The sequence below is a fragment of the Sebastes fasciatus genome, chromosome 24, assembly GCF_043250625.1.
Source record: "Sebastes fasciatus isolate fSebFas1 chromosome 24, fSebFas1.pri, whole genome shotgun sequence".
Lineage (NCBI taxonomy): Eukaryota > Metazoa > Chordata > Actinopteri > Perciformes > Sebastidae > Sebastes > Sebastes fasciatus.
The window spans coordinates 1,354,353-1,379,170 of record NC_133818.1 but is presented as its reverse complement, the minus strand read 5'-3'; the positions used below and the strand labels follow the sequence as shown (position 1 = coordinate 1,379,170).

Sequence of the window (24,818 nt, the reverse complement as noted above, 5' to 3'; positions counted from 1 at the left end):
TATTGGGCTCATCTCTTTCGTTGGCTTCAAATCCAAACTGTTGCCATGTTGCTGCAGTTTTAGTTTTCTTTGAGACCAGCTCTGCCATGTCTCGTCTCATCACCCCAAAAAACACATGAACTTCCTAGTAAACAAACCTCTTCTTGTTTATACACCAACATAACATCATAATATTACGTTAATCACGTTGTCATATTGCTTATTAGTAATGCAATACAGGCTGGATTTAGCACTGTGACTCTGTCGGCACAGGTTGTTGATGTACGATACTTTTTACTTTGCCAGAACGTGTCATAATGACAAATATCGGTTCTGCCGGTTAGCATAAAATCAAACTGGTTTAAGTTCGTACACCGGACCGGACCGGACCGGACCCGCAAAACCGAAAAACTACTGGTCATACGAGACAAAGACTGTCGTTGTAAAACCCCTGAGTGTGTTGGATCGAGCAATGGTGCATTTTATTGCTCATGAAGCCAAGTTGTGTTCCATCATCGTGTTTTTAAGTCTTTCCTTTTATTCTGTTCCTCACAGAAGGAAACTCAGGTGATCAGGAGATCTTAAACACACCAAAGATCAATGTTCTGTTTTTAATGCTGAAACACTGATAACATCTTTCTGATGACATCATGTTGTAAATAATGAAACCTTATTGGTTCATTAATTGTGTTTGTGAGCTGAATACGTTTGATGCTCAGAAAAGAGTGTTAATGACAAAACACCATGCAGTCATCAACATATCTAATTATATGAATGTTTAATTATGAACAGGTCTAATATTATTACACGATCTGTTTCATTTCTCTACCGTTTGGCAGCAGTCACTGAATTTTCCCATTTATGGACGTGAACCTGACAGCAGCAGGTAGCTAGCAAAGAGAGGTCATCTTTATCAACTGTATTATTATTACTTATTCACTGAGTTTTAAAAATGCTTTTCTAATCAAGAAGGCCTCATGCTAACTTTGTGGAGACAGACCTGGGATCAGATCTCACTGACAGACTGGACATTATGGAAGCCTCAATGTAACTACATGTTCTCACTCTTCATCTGCAAGATTAAAGAAAAACTAAGATTAAAAGTCTGCAGGTTTGAGAGAGAGTGATGAGAATTATTGTTTCATGTCAAACAGTGAGATAAGATTAGCTGAACCACTGATGTGAGGAGCAAATGTTAATCAGAGAAGTATATATCAAACTGTTTAGTCATCAAATGCATGAAGTAAATATAAACTGTCCTCTTTCATAATAACATATTTTGTAATCTTTGTGTCATCACAGACTTTCTGATGCTCTCTGTGAAGTTGTGGCCTCAGCTCTGAAGTCCAACCCCTCCCATCTCAGAGAGCTGGAGCTGAGTAACAACAGAGACCTGAAGGATTCAGGAGTGAAGCTGTCTGCTGGACTGGAGAGTCCAAACTGTAGACTGGAGACTCTGAGGTCAGTTCACTGACTGTAGTTTATGTAGTTTGTACTCTCTCTCTGCTCCAGATGGCTCTAGAGAGGGACTTTAACGTAGCTCTCCAACACGCTTGGCACACAGGAGAGGCTTCAGTTGGTTGCAATCTCCTCACCTCACCACTAGATACCTCCAGATCCTACACACTGGACCTTTAACCACAAACCTTATTTCAGACATCTAACTAAAAACCCATTGACCTGCAGACGAGGGAACAGGAAGTGCTAAAATGCTGACTCATTTCTGGGTTTTAGGACTCATTCCTGCAGCTCTCTATTTGAACATGTCTAAAGGTGCAGCACTCTTCAACAAACACGTATTGCACCAACTTAAAGGTACATAAGTGATGATTATGAACGACACCATCTAATCAGAGGTTTCTATGGTTCTAAGTTATTCCTACGTTCTTGTTGACAGCAGATCTAACTGTGATCTGTTTTCACGTCAGCATTGTCTAATTATTTGAAGCAAGAACCAAATAAATATTCTGCATCAGAAACATCTTTGCAGGTTCATATTGTTTTCAAGTCTATCTGAATACAATACTCACATGTTCATATGTACATTCAAAGAGTTATTGATGTCTGTCATCATTCCTTCTGTCTGTGAAGCAATCCCCGTTTAACCTGAGTGTTACGAGATGAGGACTAAATCCACCGTCTTGTTGTGTGTAAAATGACCTGTAACGTTGATCTTAAACTGATCGGAGGCTTCAGCAGTCTGAGTTAGACGTATTAGGGCTGGGTGACTTGGACTAAATCAATATTTTTGACCAATTACTTCGATATTGATATTGTAGGGTTGACCATTGGTGCTTTCACAAAATATTGACACAATGAGATTTCTGATAAATAATCATCAGTAATGTGGATCTCATGACGAAGTGTAAAAGACCAACTAGAACATTTAGCGTTCAATTTTGACCAGTGTGCCTGGTGCTGGGGGGGGGAGAGAAAACATCTTAAGACAGGTTAGACTGATTTTCTAAAAACAATATAGTTTCTTGTTAACATACAGTAATAGTTGGGGGCTTTTATTTTGAAAAACTAGGTGAATCCCTAGTTTCCTGTTGTCATACAATGAGAGTTGGGGGCTTTTATTTAGTAAAACAAGTCATTGTGAGCTTCCTGTTAAGAAACAGTTTCTCTATGGTGCTTTTATTATGAAGGGGTGTGTGTGTGTGTGTGTGTGTGTGTGTGTGTGTGTGTGTGTGTGTGTGTGTGTGTGACATGGACTCAAAGAGAGAAACAGCTATTGAAAAATTGCTTTTCTGACAAAATCCGTGCGTCCTATCGCTGAGATTCTTTATGAGAGGAGTAAGGACTCTCAGATGAAGATCTGGTGCGAAATCTGTGTGTGTAGTGTCAAAAATGTGATCTCAGCAGCAGTTTCTAAAACTAGTAACTTTTGCTCTGAAAAAAAAAACGTGTGTGAAATTTAACATGGGCCGCTATGGGAGGTAGCCTGGAGTTGTTCTCACTTCCAGACATTTATCACCAGATGTGTAAGTCTGACTGATTCCATAGCTACATGACTGCGACCGGCACAAGATCTCCTACAATTTGATGAAAACACTATCTATGAAGAGTGAACATTGTGGGCTAGGGAGCAATTTGTTCGCAAATTTTCAAAAGATTTTAAAGCTTTCCTAGAGGAGTGCTTTTGAGCTCTCTTCACGTCGATTCTCCATTCATTCCTATGGAGCAAAAAATTACACTTTCACAGGATTTTTCTGGAAACGGCTGCACGAATCTCTTATAAAAGTCACAGCACACCGTTCCCGATCATCCCGCATGTTTTGATGTGTTTTTATTACAAGGCAAAGCCTTGTGCTTCAAGGCACACTGGAATAATAGAACAGATAGATAGATAATAATAGATATAATAATAATAATAGATAATATTAATAACTAGAACAGTCTGGTAAGTTCAGAAAATGACATCACTTTATTGTGATTTAACCTTTAAAACCAGGAAAAGACAACACTGATGCCAAATCACAATATTACTAGGACTGTCAATCAATTTAAATATTTAATCACAATTAATCGCATGATTGATCGTGATTAATCACAAATCAATCACACATTTTGTATCTGTTCTAAATGAACCTTAAAGGGAGATTAGTCCAGTATTTAATCCTCTTATCAACATGGGAGTGGACAAATATGCTGCTTTATGTAAATGTATGTATATATTTATTATTATAAATCAATGAACAACACAGATCAATAACAGATATTGATCCAGAAACCCTCACAGGTACTGCATTTAGCATAAAACAATATGCTCCAATCATAACATGTCAAACTGCAACCCAACAGGCAACAACAGCTGTCAGTGTGTCAGTGTGCTGACTTGACTATGACTTGCCCCAAACTGCATGTGATGATCATAAAGTGGGCATGTCTGTAAAGGGGAGACTCGTGGGTACCCATAGAACCCATTTACATTCACTGATCTGGAGGTCAGAGGTCAAGGGACCCCTTTGAATATGGACATGACAGTTTATCCAACATGTAGTGTCAGTTTGGAGCGTTATTTAACTCCTTCATGACCAGCTAGTCTGACATGGTTGGTACCGATGGATTCATCAGGTTCTGTAGTTTCAGATGATACCAGTATCTTCACTCTAGCTTTAAAACTGAGCCGCTACAACCTCCAAAAGTTTGATTGCGTTGATGCTTTAAAGAAATGAGTGGCGTTAAAACGATTAACTTTGACAACCCTAGATATTAGGATATCCAAAATCTAAGACGATATCTCGTCTCATTTCACGATATTGATGTAATATGGATATGTTGCCCAGCCTTAGTATGTATCCAGTCAGTATGTTGTGTTTGACAGTTTCCTTGTTGAGCTGCAGGAGGATTAGTAACTCAAAGAGGGAATTTGGTACTAAACAGTCTGTAACTTTGATTTGTCGGACTCAGACTGCTGAATCTTCATATTAGTTTCAGTTGAACTTCTGAAGTCATTTCTTACAGTGTAGTTGTGTTATGAAGGGACCACTTCACAGGAGGAATGATTACTGCCACCAATAACTCTTTTAATGTACATATGACATGTGGCTGTTGTTTACAGACACACTTGAACAAATGTGGACCTTTCCTGTAAATGACATAAACCTGCTAAGCTCCCAGATACAGTGAGAAGAAGGCCATGTAATAAATGAAGTAATGAAGTCCAACAAGTCTGATTTAATATTGATCCTCTAATTCCAGACTTGACAGAGATCAGCAGCATGTTATTGATGTGTGTTGACATGAACAGCTGTATGAATGTTGTGGTAACATCTGGATGATGTCTGTAGAAGGCTGACATTATGATGATCCACAATAACACAATGACAAAGTCACTCTACTCGTTTTAGGGAAAAGATCATTGATTAGGACATAGTGATGTTGAGCTACACATTTAAAACCTGAACACATCTGATTGGATTATAAAGTGATTTTATCTCCATCATTTATTCTTTATTCAGATTGAGGTACTGCAGTTTGTCAGAGATCAGCTGTGCTTCTCTGGTCTCAGCTCTGATGTCCAACCCCTCCCATCTGAGAGAGCTGGATCTGAGCTACAACAACCTGAAGTATTCAGATGTGAAGCTACTGTCTGATCTGGTGGAGAGTCCACACTGTAGACTGGAGACTCTGAGGTCAGTAGAGGGTCGGAGTCGGTCCATGCTGGTTTCAGCAGTATTGTTGTGATGTGTTTCCTCCGTTAAGCTGTGAGAGGAGAACGGTGACACACAGAGAGAGAGAGAACAGTCAGCCAGTCAGATCAGCCAGAAGCTTGTTGTGATCATGTGTTAGAGTTGATGTGAAGAAGATGTTGTTGTTGTGTTCATGTCTCCAGGAAATAAAGCTGGATTACAGCTGACAGCATCACAACATGTATAGAGACAGTGGTCCTCATCCATCAAACTGTCGTACCATCAAATCTGATCAGAAAGTCTTTGTTCTCTCATTGATCAGTTCATCTCTGTCACAGCTCTGAGATCAGTCTGACTGAAGCCTCAGATCACTGGCTCTTATTTCATAGAACCGTGGTTACATTTAGTAACCATGATGTGCTTAAAGGAGGGTAACGGGATGAGGGTGTGGAGGTTTAGTGTCTTCATTAACTCCTTCCAGTCACTAGGAGCAGCACACTGGAATGAGTGAGGACCAGAGGAGGTGCAGACTTTAGGAACGACCACACTGATGAATTAGCTAGAAGATAAATTGCGGTTCCTGTTGGAGATATTGAGTAGTGAGCGGAGATATGGAGGTTGGTTCTGCTAATGATAGTTTATAAATGAACTGTGTGCTGCATCAGTGACTGACAGCTGATGAAGGGAGTCTCTGTAAACACTGATTCATCACTTCTGTTCTCTTCTTCTCTCATCAGATGGAAGCCGTGATCTCTGTCAGAGTGAGTGATCAGAAAAGTGGATGTGTTGAGAGGATCAGCCGTGTCCTGATGATCCACAGAGGTTCACCACCTGGACCTGCATCTGATTTTGTCTTTTTTATTCATTCATTCATATATTCTGAACCCAAAGTGCCTCTGCAGAGTAGCTCAGTTTATAACAACAGAACTGTAGATGAACACATTTAACTAGATCTCTTGCTATGTATAACAGACCGTTGCTACGTATAACAGACCGTTGCTATGTGTAACAGACCGTTGCTATGTATAACAGACCGTTGCTATGTATTACAGACAGTTGCTATGTATAACAGACCGTTGCTATGTATAACAGACAGTTGCTATGTATAACAGACCGTTGCTACGTATAACAGACCGTTGTTACGTATAACAGACCGTTGCTACATATAACAGACCGTTGTTACGTATAGCAGACCGTTGCTACGTATAACAGACCGTTGCTACGTATAACAGACAGTTGCTATGTATAACAGACCGTTGCTATGTATAACAGACCGTTGCTATGTATAACAGACAGTTGCTATGTATAACAGACCGTTGCTATGTATAACAGACAGTTGCTATGTATAGCAGACCGTTGCTACATATAGCAGACAGTTGCTATGTATAACAGACAGTTGCTATGTATAACAGACCGTTGCTATGTATAACAGACCGTTGCTACGTATAACAGACCGTTGCTACGTATAACAGACCGTTGCTGAAATAATACTTTAAAAAAATACATTAAATACTTTAAAAAAAAAAAAATACAGAAATCGTGGCATGTTCTGAAATTAAAAGAAATATTTCCTTTATTGATTTTAAAACTGACTGCTTTGAAATTTAGGAATTTCAGTTAATTCTTAATTCTGAAAAATGACATTAAACTGAAATTATATGAAAATTAAATTACATTTCATTCAGATACTGAAATAAATAATTAAAGTTTTTATTATGAAAAATTGAGTCGTAAAGCCTTTAACCGATATCTTACTCTTTCTCATTTTAAAACCTATTTAATCTTGGCACTATTCAGCTTCCGTAGCTTTTGAAATGATCAGCTGTTTATGATAAATTATTGATTTGTTTTCAGTGTTTCTGATCACTTCTGACACGATCAATAAACATCTAGAATCACAGAACACAAAACCTGTTTTCCTCACCATCTATAAATGTATTGATCGATGGAGTGCTGATTGTTAACTGGATGTTATTGATCAGTATGATGTTTAGTTTGATTTATTGATTACAGACGAAAGGAGATACTGTTTAGCTTTCTGATCAATAAACTCACTGATGAAGAGTTATTGATCCTTTTCTTTAAGAAATTTACTAAAAACAAATTATTTAGGAAATTTGGGGGAGGCCTTTATTTTGAAGAGCAACTTCCGGTTTGAATCGGAATCCACCCCACCACAATAAAAGTTCCCTCCCTCCCTCCCTCCTCTGTCACACTGCGGACTGTCGCTGTCGCGATGCGTTCAGGGTCCGGTACGAGCCGCGCCAATGTAGCATCAAGAAATAGACATATTTTAATCTGAAACAGCTTTATTTGGTGTTTTACTCTTCTAAATACCGACAATTGTATGATTTTGGACCAAAGGAGACCTTTGTGGAGAATTCGGCTCCAAGTAAAAAGAGATTTAAGCACCCGGAACCGAGAGAAGGTGACCGCCGAACTGCGCCAGAAAAACACCCATTTTTAACGTCAAACACGTTTATTTGGTATTTTCTCCTACTTTGAATCTAAATGTCGGTTCTGTTGGACTAAAGGACACCTTTGTGGAGAATTCGGCTCCAAGTAATAATCTCCCCATTGATGGGAACTTGAGGTACTGGCAGGAAGGAAGAGGATCCCGAACCGAGAGAAGTTGACCGCCGAACTGCGCCAGAAAACACCCATTTTTAATCACAAACACGTTTATTTTGTATTTTCTCCCACTTTGAATCTAAATGTCGGTTCTGTTGGACTAAAGGACACCTTTGTGGAGAATTCGGCTCCAAGTAATAAGAGATTTAAGCACCCTGAACTGAGGTACTGGCAGAAAGGAAGATGATCCCGAACCGAGAGAAGGTGACCGCCGAACTGCATCAGAAAAACACATTTTTAACGTCAAACACGTTTATTTTGTATTTTCTCCCACTTTGACTCTAAATGTCGGTTCTGTTGGACTAAAGGAGACCTTTGTGGAGAATTCGGCTCCAGGTAATAATCTCCCCATTGATGTGAACTTGAGGTACAGGCTGAAAGGAACCGAGAGAAAGTGAGCTAGCAGAAGAAAAGCAGCTTAGTTTGAATCTTAAACCGGTTTATTTCCTATTGACTCTGGTGTGGAGTTCCGGCTCTGTATGTTTGGGACTAGAGGAGAATTCGGCTCCAGGTAGAACCCTCCTGCTCGATGGGCACTCCGGGACCGGGACCGGGACGGAAGAGGATCCCGAACCGGGAGAAGATGACCGCAGAGGACCAGGCTCTCAACCAGATCGCACGGGAGGTGAGGCACATTAACACATAAACACATTACATTAAATAATAAATAATAAATAATAAATAATCAATAATAAATATTAAATATTAAATAATAAATAATAAATAATAAATAATAAATGCAAGTAACTTAATACAAATAGATGAAAATTTAAATTAATAAACCCTAAATAATAAAATGTTAAAAAAATATATATATAATAATAATAATAAAAATATCATGACAGGAAAATAATATATACAAACATTAAATTAAATAATAAATAATAAATACAAGTAAATTAATACAAAAAGATGAAAATTTAAATTAATAAACCCTAAATATTAAAATGTAAATAATAATAAATTAATTAAATAATAATATCATGACAGGAAAATAATATATAAAAACATTAAATTAAATACTAAATAATAAATACTAAATGCAAGTAAATTAATACAAATATATGACAATTTAAATGAATAAACCCTAAATAATAAAATGTTAAAAAATAATAAATTAATTAAATAAAAATTATAATAATATCATGACAGGAAAATAACATAAAAACATTGAATTAAATACTATAATTAATAGTAAATTAATACAAATAGATCACAATTTTAATTAATACAAATTAATAATAAAATGTTATGACAGGAAAATAATAAATACAAACATTAAATTAAATAATAAATAAATGTTAAAAAATAATAAATTAAATAATAAATAGAAAAGATATTAAATTATGAATTGATGAGAATAAATGATGCCGTAATGAAATATTAATAACTGGATAGGTAAAATGGCAGAAATTAATACAGAACAAGACAAAATATAAATAAAATGCTAAATAATAAAATGGATGTAAATAAATAAAAATAGATCACAATTTAAATTAATAAACATAAATAATAAAATATTAAAAAATAATGAATTAATTAAATAAAGAAAATATTAAATTATGAATTAATGAGAATAAAGGATACCATAATGAAATATTAACTGGATAGATAAAATGGCAGAAATTAATCCAGAACAAGACAAAATATAAATAAAATGGAAAATAATAACAAAAAGGTACACATGGACAGGTCACAGTAATAGACAATAAACTAACTAATAAATGAAACTAAAATTACTTGCCCTGTTTATTTTTGGATTTTATTATTTTTAACTATTTTGTTTTATTTAACAGTGTCTTATTATTATTCTTTATTTTTTATTCATTCAACTTTTTTATCTAAAGTATTTTCCTATTTTTATTCTATATTTTATTTTATTATAGTATTTTTTAATATATATTTTTTTAGTTTATATTTTATGTATATATATATATATTATTGAGGTCCTGTTTGGTGTGTTCTTTGTGTTCAGTGTGTTGTTGTTCTCTGTGTTCAGTGTGTTGTTGTTCTCTGTGTTCAGTGTGTTGTTGTTCTGTGTTCAGTGTGTTGTTGTTCTGTGTTCAGTGTGTTGTTGTTCTGTGTTCAGTGTGTTGTTGTTCTCTGTGTTCAGTGTGTTGTTGTTCTCTGTGTTCAGTGTGTTGTTGTTTGTGTTCAGTGTGTTGTTGTTCTGTGTTCAGTGTGTTGTTGTTCTCTGTGTTCAGTGTGTTGTTGTTCTCTGTGTTCAGTGTGTTGTTGTTCTGTGTTCAGTGTGTTGTTGTTCTGTGTTCAGTGTGTTGTTGTTCTGTGTTCAGTGTGTTGTTGTTCTCTGTGTTCAGTGTGTTGTTGTTCTCTGTGTTCAGTGTGTTGTTGTTCTGTGTTCAGTGTGTTGTTGTTCTGTGTTCAGTGTGTTGTTGTTCTGTGTTCAGTGTGTTGTTGTTCTGTGTTCAGTGTGTTGTTGTTCTCTGTGTTCAGTGTGTTGTTGTTCTCTGTGTTCAGTGTGTTGTTGTTTGTGTTCAGTGTGTTGTTGTTCTGTGTTCAGTGTGTTGTTGTTCTCTGTGTTCAGTGTGTTGTTGTTCTCTGTGTTCAGTGTGTTGTTGTTCTGTGTTCAGTGTGTTGTTGTTCTGTGTTCAGTGTGTTGTTGTTCTGTGTTCAGTGTGTTGTTGTTCTCTGTGTTCAGTGTGTTGTTGTTCTCTGTGTTCAGTGTGTTGTTGTTCTGTGTTCAGTGTGTTGTTGTTCTGTGTTCAGTGTGTTGTTGTTCTGTGTTCAGTGTGTTGTTGTTCTCTGTGTTCAGTGTGTTGTTGTTCTCTGTGTTCAGTGTGTTGTTGTTCTCTGTGTTCAGTGTGTTGTTGTTCTCTGTGTTCTCTGTGTTCAGACATGGACTAGTCTACTGACCAATCACAGACATGGACTAGTCTACTGACCAATCACAGACATGGACTAGTTTACAGACCAATCACAGACATGGACTAGTCTACAGACCAATCACAGACATGGACTAGTCTACTGACCAATCACAGACATGGACTAGTTTACAGACCAATCACAGACATGGACTAGTCTACAGACCAATCACAGACATGGACTAGTCTACTGACCAATCACAGACATGGACTAGTCTACTGACCAATCACAGACATGGACTAGTTTACAGACCAATCACAGACATGGACTAGTCTACAGACCAATCACAGACATGGACTAGTCTACTGACCAATCACAGACATGGACTAGTCTACTGACCAATCACAGACATGGACTAGTCTACTGACCAATCACAGACATGGACTAGTTTACAGACCAATCACAGACATGGACTAGTCTACAGACCAATCACAGACATGGACTAGTCTACTGACCAATCACAGACATGGACTAGTTTACAGACCAATCACAGACATGGACTAGTCTACAGACCAATCACAGACATGGACTAGTCTACTGACCAATCACAGACATGGACTAGTCTACTGACCAATCACAGACATGGACTAGTTTACAGACCAATCACAGACATGGACTAGTCTACAGACCAATCACAGACATGGACTAGTCTACTGACCAATCACAGACATGGACTAGTCTACTGACCAATCACAGACATGGACTAGTCTACTGACCAATCACAGACATGCATTAGTCTACTGACCAATCACAGACATGGACTAGTCTACTGACCAATCACAGACATGGACTAGTCTACTGACCAATCACAGACATGGACTAGTCTACTGACCAATCACAGACATGCATTAGTCTACTGACCAATCACAGACATGCATTAGTCTACTGACCAATCACAGACATGCATTAGTCTACAGACCAATCACAGACATGGACTAGTCTACTGACCAATCACAGACATGGACTAGTCTACTGACCAATCACAGACATGGACTAGTTTACAGACCAATCACAAACATGGACTAGTCTACAGACCAATCACAGACATGGACTAGTCTACTGACCAATCACAGACATGGACTAGTCTACTGACCAATCACAAACATGGACTAGTCTACAGACCAATCACAGACATGGACTAGTCTACTGACCAATCACAGACATGGACTAGTCTACTGACTAATCACAGACATGGACTAGTCTACTGACCAATCACAGACATGGACTAGTCTACTGACCAATCACAGACATGGACTAGTCTACTGACCAATCACAGACATGGACTAGTCTACAGACCAATCACAGACATGGACTAGTCTACTGACCAATCACAGACATGGACTAGTCTACAGACCAATCACAGACATGGACTAGTCTACTGACCAATCACAGACATGGACTAGTTTACAGACCAATCACAGACATGGACTAGTCTACTGACCAATCACAGACATGGACTAGTCTACTGACCAATCACAGACATGGACTAGTCTACTGACCAATCACAGACATGGACTAGTCTACTGACCAATCACAGACATGGACTAGTCTACTGACCAATCACAGACATGGACTAGTCTACAGACCAATCACAGACATGGACTAGTCTACTGACCAATCACAGACATGGACTAGTCTACAGACCAATCACAGACATGGACTAGTCTACTGACACCACATCCTGCTTCGTAGTCCAGAGCTCAGCAGACTTCAGTGTGTGTTTGAACTCGTCGTGTCACATAGCTGAACAGAAACACAACAACAGAGATGAACCGGTTGGTTCACATTCAGGAACCAGTGACCTGCTGGGAGAGCTGGGAGCACACCAGCGTGTTCTTTATATTTTAACATATTATTTGTTTTATATATCGTCATACTATTTATTCTTTTTATTTAAAAAAAATATATATAAATAATTTTATTTATTGTTGTATATCATAACACTATTTATTTACTTTTACTTTTAAATCTATTCTTTGTTTTTATTTGATATATCATACTGTTTAAATTATATTTTCATATATACTGTATATATTAAATTAGAACATATTTTTATTTTTCCAATTTATTTTTATATATCTTAACAATATTTACTTTTATTTATTTACTATTCTTTATTTTAAAGATATTTTTGTTTTATGTATCGTAATACTATTAATTATTTTTACTTTTTAAAAATATTTGTATTTTTTATTTTTATTTGTTTTTCTATTTCATAACACTATTTATTTTAAAACTATTCTTTATTTTTAAGATACTTTTTACAATATATATATTTATTTATTTACTCTTTATTTTAAGTTTATAATTTTTTATTTAATTTATATCGTAATATTATTTATGTATTTATTTACTTTTAAAAATATTTTTATTTTTCTAATTTATTTTTGTATATCACAACACTATTTATTTACTTTTAAGACAATTTCTTATTTTTAAGATATTTTTAGTTTATATATCATAATACTATTTAAATTTAATTTTTACTTATATAAATATATATTTGTATAATTTTATTTTTCCAATTAATTTTTATATATCTTAACACTATTATATATATATTGTATTACTTAATATACTTTATTTTAAAGATATTAATTATTAGATATTTATTTTTTAAAGATATTATTTATTTTATATATCGCAATACAATTTATTCTTTTTACTTTTTAAAAAATAATATTTTGTATTTTTATTTATTTTTGTATATCATAACTATTTATTTACTTTGACTTTTAAAAATATTTTTTATTTTTAAGATACTTTTTATAATATATATTTATTTACTGTTTATTTTAAATATATTTTCGATTGATATATATGTCATACTATTCATATTTTTTATTAGTTTTAAAAATATTTATATTTTTCTAATTGATTTTTGTATATCTTAACACTATTTATTTACTTTTAAAATTATTCTTTATTTTTTAAGATGTTATTTGTTTTATTTATATCGTAATACTAATTATTATTTTTAATTTTTACATTTTATTTTCATTTTTGTATATCATAACACTATTTACATTATTTTTAAGATATTACTTTATACTATATACTTTTAAAACTGACATCCCCCCACCAGACACGAATGAAGCAGTTATGGAAAGTTGTTGCTTAAATGGTGTGATTTCTGAATGGAGTCTGGTGTGAGTGATGCTGGCGGAAATGAATCTCTCGTCTCCTCGTTGATGGAAGCAGCCGTGACCTACTGGGAGAGCTGGCAGCAGACGTGTGTGTGTGTGTGTGCGTATGTATGTGCATGTATGTGTGTGTGTGTGTGTGTGTGTGTGTGTGTGTGTGTGTGTGTGTGTGTGTGTGACCTCCATCCTTTAATCCTCTGCAGCAGCACAAACATTAATCTGCATGTCACCAGTCTGATCTGTGCAGCAGCTGGATTGTTGTTGTTGTTGTTGTTAGCTGGATGAACACAAAGAGAACTTGTTTGTCCAGGTGCAGGTACCTACAGGTGTGTTGTTGTCGTGGTGACGGAGGGAGTGTCTCAGAAAGCAGGTTTAGTCAGTGAACCGCCTCGGGATCAGTTAAACCTGCTCTTTGAAACAGGACTCTGGTGGACGGTCCACATTCCTGCTGCTGCTGCAGACAGACTGAGACACACCAGCTGACTAAACCTGATGTTACATTCATTATTAAATATTTATTTACTATATTTACTATTTTTTTTAAGTATTTTTATTTTTCTAATTTATTTTTCTATATCTTAATTTAACTTTTTAAAGTAATCTTTATTTTTAAGATATTTTTGTTTTATAAATTTTTTATTGTATTTATATTTTTTTATTTTATATATCTTAATACTATATATATTTTATTTTAACTTTTTAAAATTATTAAATTTTTGAATGTATTTTTGTATATCTTAACACTATTTACTTTATTTATTACTATACTTTATTTTAAAGTGTTTTTTTTTAAATATTATAATACTATTCATATTTTATTATTTTGAACTTTTTCTTTTGTCTATATTAATACCATCCATCCATCCATCCATCCATCCATCTGCAACCGCTTATCCCGTTAGGGGTCGCGGGGGGGCTGGAGCCGATCCCAGCCCCCCCCATTATTTTTAAAAATACTTTTTATTTGACTCAAAGATTGTTTTATATTTTAATTAGCTCATACTATTTTTATTTTTATTTATTTTTTAAACTATTGTTAAAATACATTTTTAAATTGTATCTGTTTTAATACTGTTTACTTATGGTATTTTAAAATTTGACTTTCTATCTTTTTATTAAAAAACATGTTTTAAAACGTTTGTTTAACCGAAATAAATAAATAAGAAGTTAGAAAATGTTTTATAATATCTATTAAAATCTATAAAAGAAACAAAATAATATAAATGTTATTAATATGAATAATTCTAATGAGTTGAGTTGTTCCTGGAGCAGTGCCTCTGGGTGTGATGAGATCATTGATCACTGAGTGTATTGATGAGACGGTGTGACAGGAGTCTGATCAGATTATTGATTAGTGACGACAACAGACTGATAATATCTGATCAGATTAATCTTTTAACACTAAAGTCTGAGACAACTCAGAGACGTTTCATATAATGTAATAATAATATCGACGTGATGATCGATAATCAATAACAACATATTGATGTGTGTGTGTGTGCGTGCGTCAGGCGGAGGCGAGGCTGGCGGCGAAGCGAGCAGCGAGAGCCGAAGCTCGAGAGATCAGGATGAAGGAGCTGGAGAGACAACAGAAGGAGGTGAGCAGGCTTTTATTCTGAAATACACTGACTTCCTGTCCCCTGTTGACTCCAGAAACACCTTCAAGATGAAACCTGTTCCCCCCCGACGACTAACTAGATAACATCAGCCCGGGGAGGCTGAGGGTCACATGATGGTGAGGTCAGTGTGGGGTCAAAGGTCAGACCGTGTGTGAGGTAACAGTGAGTGTTTTAATCATCAGTCAGTCAGTCGGTCGGCAGCTTCATGAGGAGCCTCTGATGTTTCCCTCTGGTGAGTCACGCGCTTCAATTCATTATTAGTATTATTAGTATTATTCAATAGAATGATAAAACAAGAAGAACTTCATTTATTTTATTATTTACAGCTGCTCATATTCAATATAATAATGATAATACAAGAAGAACTGACGTTTACTGGCGTTTACTGGCGTTTACTGACGTTTACTGGCGTTTACTGACGTTTACCGGCGTTTACCGGCGTTTACCGACGTTTACCGGCGTTTACTGGCGTTTACTGGCGTTTACTGACGTTTACCGGCGTTTACCGACGTTTACCAGCCTTTACTGACCTTTACCGGCGTTTACCGACGTTTACCGACGTTTACTGGCGTTTACTGACGTTTACCGGCGTTTACCGACCTTTACTGACCTTTACCGGCGTTTACTGACGTTTACCGGCGTTTACTGACGTTTACTGGCGTTTACTGACGTTTACCGGCGTTTACCGGCGTTTACCGACGTTTACTGGCGTTTACTGGCGTTTACTGGCCTTTACTGACCTTTACCGGCGTTTACCGACGTTTACCGACGTTTACCGGCGTTTACTGACGTTTACCGGCGTTTACCGGCGTTTACCGACCTTTACTGACCTTTACCGGCGTTTACTGACGTTTACTGGCGTTTACTGACCTTTACTGACCTTTACCGACATTTACCGGCATTTACAGGCGTTTACCGGCGTTTACCGGCATTTACCGGCGTTTACCGACGTTTACCGACGTTTACCGGCGTCTACCGGCGTTTACCAGCGTTTACTGAGGTTTACCGACGTTTACCAACTTGTGGCATTTACCAACGTTTAACGACGTTTATCGACGTTTACCGATGTTTACAAAAACTGAAAGTGAAAGTGACCGGCAGCAACCGGCTACTTCCTGACTCACCTGTTGTCTCCTCTACTTCCTCACTCACCTGTTGTCTCCTCTACTTCCTGACTCACCTGTTGTCTCCTCTGCTTCCTGACTCACCTGTTGTCTCCTCTACTTCCTGACTCACCTGTTGTCTCCTCTACTTCCTGACTCACCTGTTGTCTCCTCTACTTCCTGACTCACCTGTTGTCTCCTCTACTTCCTCACTCACCTGTTGTCTCCTCTGCTTCCTGACTCACCTGTTGTCTCCTCTTGTCTCCTCCCGCCTCCTGTAGCTGTTTCACAGCCACAAGGTATGAACTAACTAACTCGTCCTGTCATCATGCACACAGGTGTGTTAGTTTTACTACCTGTTGGAGCTCCAGGTGGGTGGGGTTAACTGCTCACACTGAGCCCCACCCACCTGCCACGCTGAGAGGTTTAAAACAAACACACCTCAAACAGTTTTCATACTTTATCTGGATTCATTTTCTCATCTGTTCTAACATTTTGTCCTCTTCTTCCTCCTCCTCCTCTTCCTCCTCCTCCTCTTCCTCCTCCTCCTCTTCCTCCTCTTCCTCCTCCTCCTCTTCCTCCTCCTCCTCCTCTTCCTCCTCTTCCTCCTCCTCCTCTTCCTCCTCTTCCTCCTCCTCTTCTTCCTCCTCTTCCTCCTCCTCCTCTTCCTCCTCTTCCTCCTCCTGCTCCTCCTCCTCCTCCTGCTCCTCCTCCTCCTCTTCTTCCTCCTCCTACAGAAGTATTATGGTCTGGATAATAAGTGGGGTCACATTGAACAGTGGATGGTAGGACTCTTCTTCCTCTGACTTCTTCTTCTTCTACCTCTTCTCCGTCGTCTTCTTCTTCTCCGTTTTCTTCTTCTCCTCCTCCATGTGAACCAGTAGGGAGGTTTCCATGTGGCTGCTGCTGCTGCTGCTTCTTGTTGTTGTTGTTGTTGGTTGTGTGTGCGTGTGTGCGTGTGTGCGTGTGTGTGTGTGCGTGCGTGTGTGTGTGTGTGTGTGCGTGTGTGTGTGTGGTGCACGCTGCTCGTGGATTATCAGCCTGTTTAATCCAGACCATGTGACTGTCTGCTTGAGTTAAACAGTAAAGAGGAGGATGATCTCTGCTGTCTGCTGCATGAACTGTTTATTAATGTAGTTTAATGTTGGCATGTCTCTCCCTTGTGTTTAAAGCATTAATATTATCACTGTTATTCTATTAGTAGAATTAATATTATCAGTATTATTCTATTAGTAGAATTAATATTATCAGTATTATTCTATTAGTAGAATTAATATTATCACTGTTATTCTTTTAGTAGAATTAGATCCAGTAGAGGCTGCACGTTCTGATTCAGTCCGTCTTTGTTGGCGTTCAGCCTTTCAAAAACGACTTTTTCACACGGGGAGGAACGCACTGACGAGATCTATTCATTAAAGAAAGTTGATTTAATAAAAAAACAAACTGAATCACTTCATTCAAATTGAAGATGATTTTATTTTAGCGTGATGACAGAACAACAGAAGAAGCTTTGAATGTAAACAAAATAACCCTAATACTATAGTGTGTAAGTGCATCTACTGTACATTAAAAAAACATTGTTTATTTTTTATTTCGTCCAAATTTAAATTCTTTATTTTTATATTTTTGCAATATATAATTATTCTATTAACTTTATTTTATTCCACCACAGAAAAAAAAAATTATATTTTATTTTATTAAATTTATTGTTTTATACATATTTTATTTTATTAGTACTTTATATATATATATATTAGTTTTTTTCTTTTTTCAAATATTTTTTTCTTTGGATTTAATTTAATGTATTGTTCTATGCCAATTTTATTTCATTATTTTATTATATTATTATTTTTATATGAATATATATATATGAACATTTTTTATTTAGTTCAATGTATTATTTTACTTTATTAATATTTTCAGTTTTATGATGATGATTATTATTATTATTATTAAGATTATTATTGTATTTCATTAAATTGTATTCTTTACCTTCAGACCTACATCTATTTATTTATTTTTATTTTTGTTGAATCTTTTATTTGTATTGATATTTTTATTTATTCATTTATTTAATGTTATATTATTTAGTTTTACAGACTGACTCAGATGTGCTCTGCTCCCCCTCAGCACTGTCTGACAGGTTCTCAAGATGTGTGTGTCTATTCCCCGGGTTGCGTCTGTCAGGCAGCAACAGGCCTTCATTAGTTTTTTATAAATGAATTAACGATGTCATTTCTTCTTCTTCTTCTTCTTCTTCTTCTTCTAGTTTCAGCTCTTTAACTTGTGTGTTGTCTTTCTTCTTCGTGGCCTTCCAGGAGGACAACGAGCGTTATTCTCGCCACTCACGGAGACACGCTTCGGTCTGTATCTCTTCTTCTGTCTTTACTCTCTAACCTGCCCTCCTGTAGTTTCTCTCCTCCTCTTCATCATCGTCTTCCTCTGTGGTTTGACCCGTGTTGTCTGTGTGTTGTAGATGTCAGATGACGAGGAGAGGATGTCTGTGGGGAGTCGAGGCAGCCTCAGGGTGAGTCTCATCGACACCGTGAAACACATTGATAACCTTTAACTGTCAACACGGGTCAAAGGTCAAAGGTCACAGAGTAAACACATTAATGCTCCAATAATAACCATCATAATAACCTTTAACTGTCAACACGGGTCAAAGGTCAAAGGTCACCGAGTAAACACATTAATGCTCCAATAATAAACATCATAATAACCTTTAACTGTCAACACGGGTCAAAGGTCACCGAGTAAACACACAGCATGTCATCAGACTGGACACAATCAATAATCAATAACAGCTGCAGGTCACATGATGCTTTCTTCCTTCTCCCTTCCCTCCCTTCCTCCTTCCCCCCTTCCTCCTTCCTTCCTTCCTTCCTCCTTCCTTCCTCCCTCCTTCCTTCCTCCTTCCCTTCCTTCCTTCCTTCCTCCTTCCCTTCCTTCCTCCCTCCCTCCTTCCTTCCTCTCTCCCTCTTTCTTCCTTCCTTCCTTCCTCCTGGCCTGGCTTAAACCTGAGGTGACAAGTCTCGGTGTCATCCTGGACGCAGATTTGAATTTCAACTCCCACATTAACAAAGTGACCAAAACAGCTTTCTTTCACCTCAGGAACATAGCGAAGGTACGATCATTCATAAACCAAAATGATGCGGAGAAGCTAATTCATGCTTTCATATCCAGCCGGTTGGACTACTGTAATGCACTCTTCACTTGTCTTCCCAAGAAAACCACTGGAAGACTCCAGCTCATCCAAAACTCTGCAGCTAGATTATTAACAAAAACTAAGAGGAGAGAACACATCAGTCCTGTCCTAGCTACTTTACACTGGCTGCCTGTTACTTTCAGAATTGACTTCAAGGTCCTCCTCCTCACATACAAAGCACTAAATGGACAAGGACCTAGCTACATTGCTAACTCCCTTACAAACTACGCACCAGCGAGAACACTGCGATCATCAGATGCAGGTCTATTAGAGGTCACCAGAAGCAGTCGTAAGAAGATTGGTGATGCGACCTTTGTCAACTATGCCCCAAAATTATGGAACGCACTACCCATAAATATTAGGGAAGCAAACACGCTAGACATTTTCAAAAGACATAAAACCTATCTTTTTACCAGCGCATTTTCTCTGTAACTTACACTACGGATTTTATCCTGCACTATTTATATTTGACTATTTCTACTGTTCTAAAATGTTTTATTGTTTTGATCATGGTTTTGTTGACTCCATGCACTGCTCTTGCTGCTTGGTTTAATTTATTTTATGTAAAGCACTTTGAACTGCAACTCCTGTATGAAATGTGCCATATAAGTAAAGTCTTACTTACTTCCCTCCCTTCCTCCATCCTTCCTCCTCACTCCCGTCCTCCCTCCTTTCTCCCTCTTTCCTCCTTCCTTCCTTCCTCCTTCCCTCTTTCCTTTGTCCCTCCCTTCCTCCTTCCTTCCTTCCCTCTTTCCTTTGTCCCTTCCTTCCTTCCTCCTTCCCTCTTTCCTTTGTCCCTTCCTTCCTTCCTCCTTCCCTCTTTCCTTTGTCCCTCCCTTCCTCCTTCCTTCCTTCCCTCTTTCCTTTGTCCCTCCCTTCCTCCTTCCTCCCGTCCTCCTTCCTTCCTTCCTCCTGTCCTCCTTCCTCCTTCCTTCCTTCCTCCTTCCCTCTTTCCTTTGTCCCTCCCTTCCTCCTGTCCTCCTGTCCTCCTTCCTCCTTCCTTCCTTCCTTCCTTCTTTCCTTCCTTCCTCCCTCCCTCCCTCTTACTGAGTGCTGTGTGTATATCTCAGTAGTGTCTGATCATATCCAGATGGATCTGATTATTGATTATTAACCTGACGACTGTTTTCTTTGTTGCTATGGAGACAAAAGTTTAATTTAAACCTGATAATAACTAACAGCTGTTTCCTCTCTTCTTCCCTTCCTTCTTCTCATCCTTCCTTTCCTTCCTTCCTTTCCTACTTCCTCCCCCCCCCCAGCCGTCAGACTACAGCGGCCTCTTTGGTTCCAGCTCTCGGGCCTCTTCCAGGACCAGTTCAGCTCGGGCCAGCCCCGTGGTGAGCTCTCTCCTCTGGTTCTCCTCTGGTTCTCTCCTCTCCTCTTCTCTCCTCTGGTTCTCCTCTGGTTCTCTCCTCTCCTCTTCTCTCCTCTGGTTCTCCTCTGGTTCTCTCCTCTCCTCTTCTCTCCTCTGGTTCTCCTCTGGTTCTCCTCTGGTTCTCTTCTCTCCTCTTCTCTCCTCTGGTTCTCCTCTGGTTCTCCTCTGGTTCTCTTCTCTCCTCTTCTCTCCTCTGGTTCTCCTCTGGTTCTCTTCTCTCCTCTTCTCTCCTCTGGTTCTCCTCTGGTTCTCCTCTCTCCTCTGGTTCTCCTCTGGTTCTCTTCTCTCCTCTTCTCTCCTCTGGTTCTCCTCTGGTTCTCCTCTGGTTCTCTTCTCTCCTCTGGTTCTCCTCTGGTTCTCCTCTGGTTCTCTTCTCTCCTCTGGTTCTCCTCTGGTTCTCCTCTGGTTCTCTCCTCTCCTCTTCTCTCCTCTGGTTCTCCTCTGGTTCTCCTCTGGTTCTCCTCTGGTTCTCTTCTCTCCTCTTCTCTCCTCTGGTTCTCCTCTGGTTCTCCTCTCTCCTCTGGTTCTCCTCTGGTTCTCTTCTGGTTCTCTCCTCTCCTCTTCTCTCCTCTGGTTCTCCTCTGGTTCTCTTCTCTCCTCTTCTCTCCTCTGGTTCTCCTCTGGTTCTCCTCTCTCCTCTGGTTCTCCTCTGGTTCTCTTCTCTCCTCTTCTCTCCTCTGGTTCTCCTCTGGTTCTCTTCTCTCCTCTTCTCTCCTCTGGTTCTCCTCTGGTTCTCCTCTCTCCTCTGGTTCTCCTCTGGTTCTCTTCTCTCCTCTGGTTCTCCTCTGGTTCTCCTCTGGTTCTCTTCTCTCCTCTGGTTCTCCTCTGGTTCTCTCCTCTCCTCTTCTCTCCTCTGGTTCTCCTCTGGTTCTCTCCTCTCCTCTTCTCTCCTCTGGTTCTCCTCTGGTTCTCCTCTGGTTCTCCTCTGGTTCTCTTCTCTCCTCTTCTCTCCTCTGGTTCTCCTCTGGTTCTCTTCTCTCCTCTTCTCTCCTCTGGTTCTCCTCTGGTTCTCCTCTCTCCTCTGGTTCTCCTCTGGTTCTCTTCTCTCCTCTGGTTCTCCTCTGGTTCTCCTCTGGTTCTCTTCTCTCCTCTTCTCTCCTCTGGTTCTCCTCTGGTTCTCTTCTCTCCTCTTCTCTCCTCTGGTTCTCCTCTGGTTCTCCTCTCTCCTCTGGTTCTCCTCTGGTTCTCTTCTCTCCTCTTCTCTCCTCTGGTTCTCCTCTGGTTCTCCTCTGGTTCTCTTCTCTCCTCTGGTTCTCCTCTGGTTCTCCTCTGGTTCTCTTCTCTCCTCTTCTCTCCTCTGGTTCTCCTCTGGTTCTCTTCTCTCCTCTGGTTCTCCTCTGGTTCTCCTCTGGTTCTCCTCTGGTTCTCTTCTCTCCTCTTCTCTCCTCTGGTTCTCCTCTGGTTCTCCTCTCTCCTCTGGTTCTCCTCTGGTTCTCTTCTCTCCTCTGGTTCTCCTCTGGTTCTCCTCTCTCCTCTGGTTCTCTTCTGGTTCTCTTCTCTCCTCTTCTCTCCTCTGGTTCTCCTCTGGTTCTCCTCTGGTTCTCTTCTCTCCTCTGGTTCTCCTCTGGTTCTCCTCTGGTTCTCTTCTCTCCTCTTCTCTCCTCTGGTTCTCCTCTGGTTCTCTTCTCTCCTCTTCTCTCCTCTGGTTCTCTTCTCTCCTCTTCTCTCCTCTGGTTCTCCTCTGGTTCTCCTCTCTCCTCTGGTTCTCCTCTGGTTCTCTTCTCTCCTCTTCTCTCCTCTGGTTCTCCTCTGGTTCTCTTCTCTCCTCTGGTTCTCCTCTGGTTCTCCTCTGGTTCTCTTCTCTCCTCTTCTCTCCTCTGGTTCTCCTCTGGTTCTCCTCTGGTTCCCTTCTCTCCTCTGGTTCTCCTCTGGTTCTCCTCTGGTTCTCCTCTGGTTCTCTTCTCTCCTCTTCTCTCCTCTGGTTCTCCTCTGGTTCTCCTCTCTCCTCTGGTTCTCCTCTGGTTCTCTTCTCTCCTCTTCTCTCCTCTGGTTCTCCTCTGGTTCTCCACTCTCCTCTGGTTCTCCTCTGGTTCTCTTCTCTCCTCTGGTTCTCCTCTGGTTCTCTTCTCTCCTCTGGTTCTCCTCTGGTTCTCCTCTGGTTCTCTTCTCTCCTCTGGTTCTCCTCTGGTTCTCCTCTGGTTCTCTTCTCTCCTCTTCTCTCCTCTGGTTCTCCTCTGGTTCTCTTCTCTCCTCTGGTTCTCCTCTGGTTCTCCTCTGGTTCTCCTCTGGTTCTCTTCTCTCCTCTTCTCTCCTCTGGTTCTCCTCTGGTTCTCTTCTCTCCTCTTCTCTCCTCTGGTTCTCCTCTGGTTCTCCTCTCTCCTCTGGTTCTCCTCTGGTTCTCTTCTCTCCTCTTCTCTCCTCTGGTTCTCCTCTGGTTCTCCACTCTCCTCTGGTTCTCCTCTGGTTCTCTTCTCTCCTCTTCTCTCCTCTTCTCTCCTCTGGTTCTCCTCTGGTTCTCTTCTCTCCTCTGGTTCTCCTCTGGTTCTCTTCTCTCCTCTTCTCTCCTCTGGTTCTCTTCTCTCCTCTTCTCTCCTCTGGTTCTCCTCTGGTTCTCTTCTCTCCTCTGGTTCTCCTCTGGTTCTCCTCTGGTTCTCCTCTGGTTCTCTTCTCTCCTCTGGTTCTCCTCTGGTTTTCCTCTGGTTCTCTTCTCTCCTCTTCTCTCCTCTGGTTCTCCTCTGGTTCTCTTCTCTCCTCTGGTTCTCCTCTGGTTCTCTTCTCTCCTCTGGTTCTCCTCTGGTTCTCTTCTCTCCTCTGGTTCTCCTCTGGTTCTCTTCTCTCCTCTGGTTCTCCTCTGGTTCTCTTCTCTCCTCTTCTCTCCTCTGGTTCTCCTCTGGTTCTCCTCTCTCCTCTGGTTCTCCTCTGGTTCTCCTCTCTCCTCTGGTTCTCCTCTGGTTCTTCTCTGGTTCTCCTCTGGTTCTCCTCTGGTTCTCTTCTCTGGTTCTCCTCTGGTTCTCCTCTCTGGTTCTCCTCTGGTTCTCCTCTGGTTCTCCTCTGGTTCTCCTCTCTGGTTCTCCTCTGGTTCTCCTCTGGTTCTCCTCTGGTTCTCCTCTGGTTCTCCTCCTCTCTCCTCTGGTCCTCCTCTGGTCCTCCTCTGGCTCTCCTCTGGTCCTCCTCTGGTCCTCCTCTGGCTCTCCTCTGGTCCTCCTCTGGTTCTCCTCTGGTTCTCCTCTGGTCCTCCTCTGGTTCTCCTCTGGTTCTCCTCTTGTCCTCCTCTGGTCCTCCTCTGGTTCTCCTCTGGTTCTCCCCCTCTCTCCTCTGGTTCTCCTCTGGTCCTCCTCTGGTTCTCCTCTGGTTCTCCTCTGGTTCTCCCCCTCTCTCCTCTGGTTCTCCTCTGGTTCTCCCCCTCTCTCCTCTGGTTCTCCTCTGGTCCTCCTCTGGTTCTCCTCTGGTCCTCCTCTGGTTCTCCTCTGGTTCTCCTCTGGTTCTCCTCTGGTTCTCCTCTGGTTCTCCTCTGGTCCTCCTCTGGTTCTCCTCTGGTTCTCCTCTGGTTCTCCCCCTCTCTCCTCTGGTTCTCCTCTGGTTCTCCTCTGGTTCTCCTCTGGTTCTCCTCTGGTTCTCCCCCTCTCTCCTCTGGTTCTCCTCTGGTTCTCCTCTGGTCCTCCTCTGGTTCTCCTCTGGTTCTCCTCTGGTTCTCCCCCTCTCTCCTCTGGTTCTCCTCCTCTCCTCTGGTTCTCCTCTGGTTCTCCTCCTCTCTCCTCTGGTTCTCCTCCTCTCTCCTCTGGTTCTCCTCTGGTTCTCCTCC

At 39.8% G+C, this 24,818-nt stretch overlaps 2 protein-coding genes across 5 annotated transcripts in view; both read left to right on the top strand.

The window, feature by feature from the left end:
• Window positions 1-6,454, top strand: part of LOC141763297 (uncharacterized) — a 31,787-nt gene extending 25,333 nt beyond the window's left edge. Inside the window, 3 exon segments of the mRNA XM_074627866.1 lie at window positions 1,282-1,440; window positions 4,944-5,117; window positions 5,852-6,454. Of these exon segments, the coding sequence (XP_074483967.1) occupies window positions 1,282-1,440; window positions 4,944-5,117; window positions 5,852-5,864 (346 nt within the window). The 3' untranslated portion in view covers window positions 5,865-6,454.
• Window positions 6,455-7,303: 849 nt separating this feature from the next.
• Window positions 7,304-24,818, top strand: part of lrrfip1b (leucine rich repeat (in FLII) interacting protein 1b) — a 27,937-nt gene continuing 10,422 nt past the window's right edge. The window contains exons 1-7 of one of the 4 annotated variants that reach the window (XM_074627181.1): window positions 7,304-8,370; window positions 15,283-15,369; window positions 16,775-16,792; window positions 17,231-17,278; window positions 18,812-18,856; window positions 18,970-19,020; window positions 20,961-21,038. In XM_074627181.1, coding sequence (XP_074483282.1) covers window positions 8,275-8,370; window positions 15,283-15,369; window positions 16,775-16,792; window positions 17,231-17,278; window positions 18,812-18,856; window positions 18,970-19,020; window positions 20,961-21,038 — 423 coding nt within the window. In that variant the 5' untranslated portion in view covers window positions 7,304-8,274. Of the gene's footprint in view, window positions 8,371-15,282; window positions 15,370-16,774; window positions 16,793-17,230; window positions 17,279-18,762; window positions 18,857-18,969; window positions 19,021-20,960; window positions 21,039-24,818 lie in introns of all 4 variants that reach the window. The other 3 variants (XM_074627176.1, XM_074627177.1, XM_074627182.1) reach the window with 3 other exon arrangements.